The sequence below is a fragment of the Polypterus senegalus genome, chromosome 13, assembly GCF_016835505.1.
Source record: "Polypterus senegalus isolate Bchr_013 chromosome 13, ASM1683550v1, whole genome shotgun sequence".
In the NCBI taxonomy this organism is placed as follows: domain Eukaryota; kingdom Metazoa; phylum Chordata; class Cladistia; order Polypteriformes; family Polypteridae; genus Polypterus; species Polypterus senegalus.
The window spans coordinates 105360375-105372742 of NC_053166.1; the positions used below are offsets into that span (position 1 = coordinate 105360375).

Sequence of the window (12368 nt, forward strand, 5' to 3'; positions counted from 1 at the left end):
GTTCTTAAACGCCGCCCCAAACCGCTGGGTGAAGCCACGGGAAGCGCTTCCAGGAGCAGATAGCAAGCTACCTGCTCTATTATTTGGTAGGGCGTGTTTTCAAATGGCTGTAGCCAATGCCCTACCATTGCCCATAAGGACCAGGCTTGTTTGTTGGTCGGCCGCTCAGGGTCCAACCTCCATTTTTTTATTTTATTCACCTGCCAGTCTGGGGCACCCCTAGGTGGTAAATGGGGCTTTGGTTTCGAGGGAGGCAGGCACTCTCCCCAAGAGAGCATACTGAGTCCCTTTGCCTCCCTCCAGGGCAGCCCACCCTGTGAGCCCCACCCGCACACCCCTGGCCTCCAGATGGCCTAGTTATGAGTGCTGGGAGCGGAGCCCGCACCGGTCACGCCGACCACGGGCACCCTCCCCGCCTGAAGACTCGCCCCGCACGCCCCACCTGGGTATATTGCAGGTCCTGTCCCCTTCTCTCTGGGACTTCTCCATCCTGCCGACTACGCCACTGTCACAAGAACGAGACATGGACAGATAAAGAGTTGGGGCAGCCACCCGTATATTGTGGTATCCTGGCTGCAAAGTCGTTTTCTTGTAGAAATACAGAGCACTGAAGTGCATACAACCGAGTCCAAAACAAGACTGAGGAAACAAAGGAAAAGGGGCAGGTTTTAAAGGGGAGACAGGAAGTGAGGTCGTATGGATCTGGCACGTGGTCTTCCACCATTGGCTCAGAGTCGGAGGTGACATCAGAGGGACTGGAGCTGGTGTGGCCGAGTTCCATTGGCTCAGTCCCGAAGTGATGTCAGGAGATCCAGGTGAAATCCCCGGGATGGTCTACAGGCAAGGAGAAAAGAGTCAGTGCACTCTGCCACACCCCGCATGCCTCCAACTGCCTTCACTCAAGCCCTTTAGCTGCCTCCCATGCGCGTGTGTGACAATATATATATATATATATATATATATATATATATATATATATGTATATATATATATATATATGTATGTATGTATGTATGTATATATGTGTATATATATATATATGTGTATATATATATATATATATATATAGTAAAAGAACACAACAACAAGCATAAAGGTTTGGGGTTTTCCGGCCTGTATACTGTAAAAATATCAAAAATTATATGGTAAAAATGCATGAATACATCAGTATTTATCGGGATCAAATTGCCAGTTACGCCACTCACTCACGTGCTGGTCCTGATGTCGTAGCGCCCCAGGATCTCCACCTTCAGGAGGTCATAATTCGCGGCCTCCTCCTTGGGGAGGTCGTAATAAGCCCGCTGCGCGGGACCTTTCAAGTATGGTGCTAGAATGGACGCCCACTCGGTCTGCTGCCACTGGTTCCAGGTGGCCGTCCTCTCAAATATGCCAAGGTACGATTCTATATCGTCTCGTATCTTCTCTATCCTGCCGGCTATGCCACTGTAAAAATAACACAACAACAAGCATAAAGGTTTGGGGTTTTCCGGCCCCGTATACTGTAGAAATATCAAAAAATTTATGGGAAAAATACATCCACAACGGTCAATGCGTGAATACATCAGTGTTGACCGCCCAAAGATGGCGGAGGAGGAACATTTATGGAGGAGGGACTTGAATAAGAGAGGTATGCCGAGTTGAATGGTGGTATTGCTGACGTCACAGGTTGAATACTGAGAAAGGGCGGAAGTAACGTAGTGAGGGTAGTGGTGCAGGCAGATTCATGGCGGCGGTGCGTCTTTCTTTCTTTGGGAAACAAAGAGTCAAAGGTTAGGACCCCGCCACTCCCTCCTGGCATATGACTTCGCAATATCATTTGGGTCCATCCGCGGACCCCCAATATACATATATGCATACATATATGCATACATATACATATATATATATATATCTATACTAATAAAAGGCAAAGCCCTCACTCACTCACTCACTCACTCACTCACTCACTGACTCACTGACTCACTCACTCACTCACTCACTGACTCATCACTAATTCTCCAACTTCCCGTGTGGGTGGAAGGCTGAAATTTGGCAGGTTCATTCCTTACAGCTTCCTTACAAAAGTTGGGCAGGTTTTATATCGAAATTCTACGCGTAATGGTCATAACTGGAAGCAGTTTTTCTCCATTTACTGTAATGGAGATGAGCTTCAACGCCGTGGGGGCGGAGTTTCATGTGACATCATCACGCCTCCCACGTAATCACGCAGTACATAGAAAACCAGGAAGACCTCAAAAAAGCGCTCAAGAAAACATGCATTATATAATTGAGAAGGCAGCGAAACAATAAGAAGCGAGTTCTGCTACTTCGGAAACAAAGCACGATGTAAACCTACACTTTAAATTAAGTTTATAGACAGGCTGCCGCTGGCGTTTGTAATTTAGTGCCTGCCCATATAAGGCCATCCGTCAGCGGCAATCCAATAGCAAACTGCCACGGGTAAATATTCACGGGTGAAGGACTGTGCTTATGGAGAGGAAGATGAGATGGTCAGGGTGGTGTTTGACACAAACTCAGCTTAAACTGCCAGAGAAAGTTTTAAGTGCCAGGACTAAGGTAACATTAAATAAAGCTATGGACATAGCACGAGATGGCACCAGCACAGCTGGGAACCTTCGATGCAAGTACACCGAGTGGCTCACGTGAACTGATGCAGTGCACAGATAAAAGCAACAGTTCCAAAGAGCTGAACAAAACCGAATTACACAATTGAAAAGGCAGCAAAAATATGAAGCGCCTGATAAGCATATTCATAAATGCAGCTACTGTGGAAACAAAGCACACGGTGGAAAAGTGAATGTCCCGCTAAAGGAAGACAGCGTAAAAAAAAAAAACCCGTGCATGCAGTTTGTCACATCACAGATAAAAAGGAAGACGAGCTGTTTATTGATGCAGTAAGGAACTAATCGATGAATGAAACCTCTTATCTTTACAACGATTGACAAACACGGAATGTAACTTGAACACATCGTACAAATACGAGCCTGATTGAAAGAAATAATGATAATCAAATCCTTGATGACAGCAACATTCAATAACACTCACAAAACAATTACTGTATATTGACAATCATGTTACGCTATTTTTAAAATGTTCCCTTTTCTTTTCATAACTTCTACTTCTCCACTGCGATACACGGGTATATATATAAATGTATATCTATAGCCCGATCTACAATACATACTTTAGCATAGACAAGCGGTGGCGCAATTGTAGAGTCTTAAGCCTCTAACGCCGACATTTGAGGTTCGATTCCCGAGAGGGATGTACTGACTATGTAATGACGCTACCCGATTCATTTTACCTTCCCATCTCCTTGGTTTGGGACGTATGAAAAATATTAGGTTAACGCAGAATCATGTTACGTTATTTTTAAAATTTTCCCTTTCTTAGCACAAGCACAGTTGAGAAGCTTCGATGCATGTACTCCATAACGCGTTAAAAAATAACGCATTTAATCACACTTTCAATTCCAAGCAAACGGAACTTTTGTCAATGCATGATTTCCTGGTACATCCATTACACTGATGCACACATCACAGCTACAAAAATGTTAGAGTCGGAATAAAGCGCGCCCTACGACTGATCATTTCGACTACCCGAAAGCCTTGATAAAAGAGTGGTTTTGTGCACACTGAAAAGCAAGCAAAATTAGATGCATTACAGAAAGCGGACTTTGTGGCTCTTACTGGGGATCATTGGACTTCCGTGACCGTTAGTAATTCTAAATACATCTAATTACAAAATGTTCAATGATCACACTGTTTTAGCCTAATGTACAAAATAATTTTGGCTAATGTTACTCAGAGTTTAAAGAGTAAGCTGGTCAAATTACCTTTTATGTTTCTGACTTATTTTTTTAAGAAGAAAAACTGCACTTTATGGTGAAATTTTGGTTATTATTATTTAAAGACAATACTATTCTGAAAATGTACTTAAAGTACTTAAACTACCACTTTATTTTTAAGTCTGCCCAATTTTAACCAGGGATGATATTTTTGTTTCTGTTTTGAATTCAAATGCAGTTTAAAAGTTTTTTTTCAGAAATTAAAACAGCTTCAGTTTACAATATTCATGTCCATGTCTATTATTTGATTCTGTCGCCCACTAAAACCGTTTTAAATTAAAAAAAAACATTTGCGATTTGGGGCAAATTTACGTGTGCGATTACATACGATTAATCAAGATTAATTCTTACCCAGCCTCTAATTAATTGGATTAATTTTTTTAATCGAGTCCCACCCCTAATATATATATGTAGATATATATATGTAGATTTGTATATATATATGTAGATATGTATATGTTGTATATACTGTATATATATATGTGTATAGATGTGTATATATATATATATATATGTTTATATGTATATATGTTTATATATGTGTCTGTGTGTGTGTGTATATATATATATATATATATATATATATATATATATATATATATATATATATATATGCCAGCAACACTCATGACAATTACAAAACAATTACATTGTCAATCATGTTACGTTATTATTAAAATGTTTCCTTTTCTTTTTACTTCTCCGCTGCCAATCGCAGCTATTTTGCTATATATATATATATATATATATATATATATATATATATATATATATATATATAAATAGATAGATATGACAACAACACTCATATCAATGACAAAACAATTACATTAACAATCATCTTACGTTATTTTTAAAATGTTTGCTTTTCTTTTCATAACTTCTTTAACACACTACTTCTCCTCTGAAGCTGGTATTCTGCTAGTACATATATATATATACACATATATATATATATATATATATATACACATATATATATATATATACTATATATATACATATATATATATATATATACACATATATATATATATATATATATATATATATATATATATATATATATATATATATATATATATATATATATATATATATATATATATATATATATACACACAGTGCATCCGGAAAGTATTCACAGCGCATCACTTTTTCCACATTTTGTTATGTTACAGCCTTATTCCAAAATGAACTAAATTCATTTTTTTCCTCAGAATTCTACACACAACACCCCATAATGACAATGTGAAAAAAGTTTACTTGAGGTTTTTGAAAATTTATTAAATATAAAAAACTGAGAAAGCATATGTACATAAGTATTTACAGCCTTTGCCATGAAGCTCAAAATTGAGCTCAGGTGCATCCTGTTTCCCCTGATCATCCTTGAGATGTTTCTGCAGCTTAATTGGAGTCCACCTGTGGTAAATTCAGTTTATTGGACATGATTTGGAAAGACACACACCTGTCTATATAAGGTCCCACAGTTGACAGTCCATGTCAGAGCACAAACCAAGCATGAAGTCAACGGAATTGTCGGTAGACCTCCGAGACAATTGAGGATTGTCTCGAGGCACAAATCTGGGGAAGGTTACAGAAAACTTTTTGCTGCTGATGATATAGCACAATGCAATAGCAAATACTAGAAGTGTAACTCTCCCGACTGTAAATTAGTAATCTTTAGTCAATTTGCTTAAATTAATGGTAATTGTGTTTGCTGCTGTCTCTTTTCCTACTACCTATTTATAGCTCTTCTTATCTCTCATAAATGCTTCAAGAAATATCTCGACAAGAGACTATAAATTATATTCTCATTCACACAATCTCTGTCACAAATATCACTTTTACTTTATGTGTACTCTTCACGATAACTATGTTGCCATGTTGCTTTTAACACTTCTCTTTAGCTGCTGTTTATTAAAGCTTAAGATCTTACATAAGAAATGTTGTGTGTGTGGAAGATCGTGGGTCGTGCAACCCCGTAACCCCAACACAGACAGTCACAGTGTCACAATTTCAAAAGCACATGCTTTATTTCTTTTCCTTTTCACAGCACTCAGCACAATGAACAAATCTTTCACAGGATGTATTCATTGTAATATACTTGTCTTCCACAAAAGGTTGTAAAGTTTTGCATATTAATGTTCTTAGCCTTCACAAATTGTAGATGTATATTGTCATGTCTATCAGCTATTTTTCACTCAGTAATGAAGTATGTTTATGGAAAACCCAGCTTTAAATTTCAAATAAACTGCATCAAGTATTTGTTCCTTAAGAGTTTTTTGAAATTAAAAACTTACCTCTGTGGTTTTCTCACTATTTAAGTTGCCTCTGTGTGTGTTCATATTCACATTTTTATCAGCCTGAGAAAATTACCCATTTTCTTTTTCCAGGCACATAGGGAGAAACCATAAACTAATCCCACGGATGTTTGTTTTTCATGGATTTGTTGATGGTTTCTAAGATGAGTCTTAGAATATTGTATGTTGAAGCTTCAAACTATTCCACATTAACAGTACTTTTACAGTACATTTTTTCAATAAGGTGTGAAGGATTTTGGATTACCTTTTTAAGGTTCAAGGAGACACAGGTTCTGAGAATGTGCTGATGGAAAGATTCATGATCAGTTGAAGAGGACACGTTGGAAGCTTTATTGTTGGACATATGATTATGTGCATAATCAAAGAGACTGAGCGTATTTGAGCAGAACTGAATAGAGTAGTGTCCTATTTTAAAGCAGTATTTGTTTTTGGAAAACTTGTTCTCAACAGCAAGAAGTCAGAGTGGATGTGAATGAATCTGGTAATCAGTGGCACAAACATAGTTTAAGCAGAGAGAATAATTTTTTCCCATTTCAGTTGTGGACTACAGGTTTCTTGTCTGCGGGTGAGAGTAAACAGCTTACAATGTGTCGGTTGTGACTTATTTCCACATTATTCTACACTTGAAAGAAAAAACATTGTTGTTCCAGAAAATATTTTCGCTGTATCTTTTAAACCGCTTGAACACTTGCACCAACTTGTTAACTCCCTCCACAGTGATCTTTATCATGGAATTAACCAGTTCTTGACTACTGAAGAATATCCTGGGACCGTTTTAGTTTCCATTTAAAGTAGTTATTCTCTTTCATTATCAGTCACAAATATAACATCCTCATACAGAAACTTTCATTTATTACCCACCTCCTTGCTCTTGTATTTTACAGAAATATATAAATAAATGGGTATATAACAGACTCACTGCTGGAAAAACTTTTTAAAATTAAATTTGCAGTTTTGAAAGTATTGATTTGCTTGAAAAACTTTGTTCATGTTGTCAGGGATTGCCAGGGGCAACGACCCGGCCGGGACGCCGTGAGGGACCGGAAGAGGGTCAGAGCCCACCCTGGATCACGTGGGGGCCGCCTTCCTGGTTGCTCTGGGGGCCACGGGTACAGGGCATGGAAGTTCCACCCTGTAGGGGCCCGTGGTCACCGCCAGGAGGCACCCCAATGCCTTGGGGACCTGTTACCCCAGCACTTCCGCCACACCAGGAAGTGCTGGGGAGAAGATTTAGGACGGCACCTGGAGAGCTGCCGGGAGGACAGCCGGCACTTCTGCCACGCTGGGGCGCGGCCAGAGGAGGAATACCGGGAACACCTGGGGCTCATCCGGGGACTGTTTAAAAGGGGCCGTCTCCATTCATTCAGCACTAGAGTCGGGTAGAAGAAGGACAAGGCAAGAAAGGAGAGTGGAGGCGGCCCGAGAAGAAGGCATTTGTGGCCAGGACTGTGTATTGGGGGTGAAGGTGTGCACTACTGGGTCTTAGTGACCATTATTTGGGTCTGAGTGACCATTATTTGGGTCTCTGTGACTAGTGACATTATTGTAAATATTGTAAATAAAATACGTGTGGTGGTGAAGAACAACATGTCCGCCTGTCTGTGTCCGGGTCGGCTCCACAATGTAAATAATAGTTTAAATTTTATTAGGTACATTGAAACTATATAATTCTGAAACATAGTCTTATTTAAAATGAAGTTAAAATTATCAGCTTGTAGTGACACAATATATCCATTATACAACAATCAAATTTCCTATAATGCCCACTTTAAACTGTAATGCAAACTTACTGGTACAGTAGATCTACATATCAACACTAAATGGAAATGAAGTATGCAAATATAAAAAAAAATACATGGTTGAAGGAAAAATGTATCTTTATTACTTGAAACAATTTCACCATTATACTGAACTTTTATAAATGTACCCATGTTATTTTTTACTAATACAAAAATAAAATGTTATTAATGTATCAAAAGTGCAATCACTTCTCATTTGAATAAAACCTTAGGTGTAAACATTCCTGCAAGGAATTCTAATGTAATGGTACTGTGTGTAACACAAACTGTAACAAGCGCAATTATTATTGTATATCAAAGAATTGTACAGAATTTTAAAACCAGAAATCAAATATTTAAGGCAAGAAACATATTTTTGGATAATTTTAACAATGTGAAATCGGTAATAGCACCGAAAGGGCACAACTTTCAAAAATGAGTTTTAATTTCTCAATAAACGGGACATTTAGAAAAAGATAAGGCTGTCATTTTAAATAGGAATGACAAGGTACTGAAATCAGGATGATTGTTGTTTGCTTTTATAAATCCATAATAATATACTTTTTAAAAATTGAGTCAGATGTGATAGAAATGTTACCCCATCACTATTTTTGTAGGATTTTAATGAAGGAAACAATAAAATGAATATATAACTTTCCATGAGTTGCTCCTTTTGTGCAGTAATAATAAAGTACTTATGGCTTATGTATGTAATTGACTATGGAGTTTTATAGGATTATCACAAGGTCTGAGTTTATTAAACCTACCCAAATTCTGAAGAATTCTGAAGGACAAAGTCAAGATTGCAATTAAACTCTTCATAAACATTATGAACTGTAGATACATGTAAAATATTAGCACATGTGTTTGCAGTTGGGAACATCTCTGCTATAAATGAGTTCAATAGTTGCCTTAGTTTCTCACCCAAGTACTGGTGGATAATTGGTTACTATACTGTAGCAAATGCTAGAATTTGACCAAGTGAGATGTTTCCATCCTCTTCTGCAAGCAGAAAAGAAATATACACACTATAAAATGAGTACATAGTTACATAACATATGGGGAAAAGGTACATATGGTTTAAATATTCAGTATCAATGCTCAAGAAGCACATTTGCTTAATAAAAAACACAGAATTCTCAAATTTGATTAATTTAGTTATGCATTAGACAGGTCAGGAGCTTATCCTGGAAGCAGGAAAGCAGAAAAAAACCCTAGGCAGGGTACCAATCCACCAATGGGCTCACTCACACATACACCTACACTAAAACATAGGCTATTTAAAGGCATCAGAGTTAAACTAACATGCCTACTTTGGCTGAAGTGGACAAAAGCTGGAGCTTGTGGGAAAAAAACCTATACAGACACTGGGAGAACATGCAAACCCCACATGGACAGTTACTGGGTATTCGATGAAAACCTGGTATAGTAAATCTATGAGGCAGCAGCAAAACTCCATTACACTGCCTCTTATGAAAAGATAGCTTATTGCTAACAGTAATAAACTGAAGATACTGAAATGGCAGACCAAAAAACAAAAACAAAACCAAAAAACCAAAAAAAAAAAAACCCCACAAATTACAGCAACAGCAAAACAGTATCATTTACAACCACCAACTCCACTCAGAAAGATTCATACACAAACTCTTTGTTGTCTATTAGCAAAACAAACCGTGCAAGTCTATTAAATAATCTCACCACCATCCTATGATTTATGTCTGCAGCTGTCACTTATTGCTACCTTGACACTCCAAACTGATAGAAACCATTGTGCACATTTCTTGACATGTGTTTTTTTTCTGTGTAGCATAATGCCTTGGGAAATTCCTGAATTATATCCAGAGAACCAAGTGTACAAAGATCCAGTTTGAATCTAAAAAGCAAATAACAATATACAGTACTATCACTTAAATTGTTTCGAAATATTGCAAACAAAGCCAACTATAGCAAAAAAGATATTTTCCTCTTCTTTCATCTGCTAATTTTACTAACTCCTTTTTAAGGATTATACAGTCGTCCCTTTGTAACTGTTTCTTAAAACAAGATTGCTGTTTCTAATCATAGTTAATAGGAATGTCATTTTAAAAATGTGTTTAATGTAACTATAACAAAGGTACACAAACATATTAAAATTAGTTCTCTGTTATGCTACTAGAAATGTAAGATTTTAACATTCTTTTGTGCTAACATTTGAAGAAGTGAAAGATTCTAATATCTCCAATTAACTTATACATACCTTTCAAATGCTCCTCATGTGTACCTAGAAAATTACCAATCTGTGGCTTCTTCAACAATATGTTTACAACATTCAATAGAAAACAACCTATGCAGGCACCCTACCAAACTCAAAAATTCCTGAAACATCAAGACAGATTCAGTGGCTTCATCTAAATTTTTCGCCTCTTATATCTGAAATATATTAAGAATCACGACATGGATTTGGGAACTAATACAAACAGCTTTACCATGCTTAACATTTACTGATCAATGAGCCATTTAAATCTTAAAACAAATTAATTACTCTCACCCGAGACTAATCTTTTGATGACACCCCCACAGTCACTGAATATATTAGATTCTCCTCATGTCACTCAGTTATTTTTTGGAAAGAATACTGCTTTATTGTTGATAATTACTTACAATTTCACATGGAGCATGATGTGTAAGAGACAAGAGCACTGTTGTATTTTTAGATATTAAGGACAAAGTGTGAGCTGATACCACATAAAATAATAACTTAAACATAATTACTTTTTGTAATTTTGAACTTATTTCTTTATCCTCCAAATGTTCTTAAAATCACATTTACCATTTTCAGGTTCACTGACTGTTGTGATGTAAGATTTTGCATATAACTTGATAAATATTTTGTATGTATTTGTAATTTAGTCAAAGCAATGTAATTTAGTGTTACATCATGTGAGCTGTTTTCCATGTTTACCCCCCGACTGAGTCTCTTTGAATTTTGCGAAAGAGTTGGGGGAATGGGGATGTGCCTTAAGCCAGTTTGGTGAGTGTTTCTCTGCTAAAGTCTTTCAACCCCCGCAAAGAAAACCAGGCTGCCTAACTGCCCAGCTTTTCTTTAACATATGGTCTTGGGGGGGTGGCAGGTGTTAAGATGTTCTATGCCCCCATTGGTCTGAGGTATGGCTGTTTGGAATTGGCTTGTCTCAGAGGCCTTTAAGTACTATGATGCCCTATTGGCTCTAGGGGTTGGACAGAACATCTATGCATTTACTTGCTTAACCTCACACTATCTCTCTTACAAACCTCTGATGATGAAGAAGCATCTCTCTTACTAACAACTGATGAAGAAGACAACACAATGGAGAACACAGCTCGGCAGCCATATTGAAACAGACATGTGGCTGAAAGCTGACCACAAATGAACTAGAGACATTTTAAGTAATAAACAAGTCTGTGTGCTGCCTGAACTACACATCACTATTTAATCAGGTTGTATGGTTGCCAATATTCAAATGTACTTTGCATATTGTTATTAATTATGAATATTACCAATAATACATTGTTTAAATTGGAACTTAAGCTTGTCTTTTACTATACCTAATTGCCTGAGGTTATAGGTATAGAAAGGAAGGTGGGGATAAGTTATATACTATAACTAGCAAAATACCAAGGCCAAGAGCGCGAAGTACTGCATTAAAATTTTTATTAAGAAGAAAATTAAACCTTTTTAAACTGAGGGAAAATATGCCAATAATTATTTGTTTTGGATCTCTTTGTGTGCCACATTGTCAGTTCGGCCCTCCGGTTGTAACATGACCAAGCTGTGCGCTGAGCTTACTCTTGAGCATGCAACTTACAGTTGGCCATGTGAACAGTAATCTTGTCTCAAATCTCATAGCTTGGATTGCTGCTGTCATAATCGGTTTGAGTTTCATGGTTTGTTTCAATTACGACAGTATTTACAGGATTAGTTGTGTTGAAGTGACATTCGGCATCTGTGAAGCGTCATGAGCACACAACCAGTTTCATCGATAAAATCACATCCAGCTTTTGAGAGTTTAAACATTCATAAACATCAAAGTGGCCACTACTGAAATCGTCACCTGTGAATCTAAGATGTTTAAGAGGCATTGGCGGTTGTCGAAAGGTGTAAAATATTTGGCTATTTCGGTACACTTGAAAGCGACAACCGAACAATTCAGCGGCAGCCATCAACTCACATGCAGAACCATAGGTGAAGGGCTTAAGCATTTCACTCTTCTAGTGCTCCTGTGTAGTATAATTATCTCCTGTACCGTCATCAGTCCACACCTTGAACCTGTCCCAGTCATTCAATACATAAGACACAATGTTCCTCCGGATATCAAGAGTGAGCCTGATATGGCCGTGCAATATATAACAAAGAGAATGGAAAAGGTAGGTGGTATCTCCGGGCATGGAAACCACTCGGTA

At 37.6% G+C, this 12368-nt stretch overlaps 2 protein-coding genes across 2 annotated transcripts in view; one reads left to right on the forward strand and one right to left on the reverse strand.

Moving 5' to 3' along the window:
• The window catches only part of LOC120543332, a 64939-nt gene that overhangs the window by 36551 nt on the left and 16020 nt on the right, over window positions 1-12368 (reverse strand). Inside the window, exon 2 of the mRNA XM_039776368.1 lies at window positions 1210-1443. Within this exon, the coding sequence (XP_039632302.1) occupies window positions 1210-1443 (234 nt within the window). The remainder of the gene's footprint in view (window positions 1-1209; window positions 1444-12368) is intronic.
• LOC120543053 (NXPE family member 4-like) overlaps window positions 1-12368 on the forward strand; it is a 177267-nt gene that overhangs the window by 16525 nt on the left and 148374 nt on the right. The gene's annotated exons all lie outside the window — the stretch shown is intronic.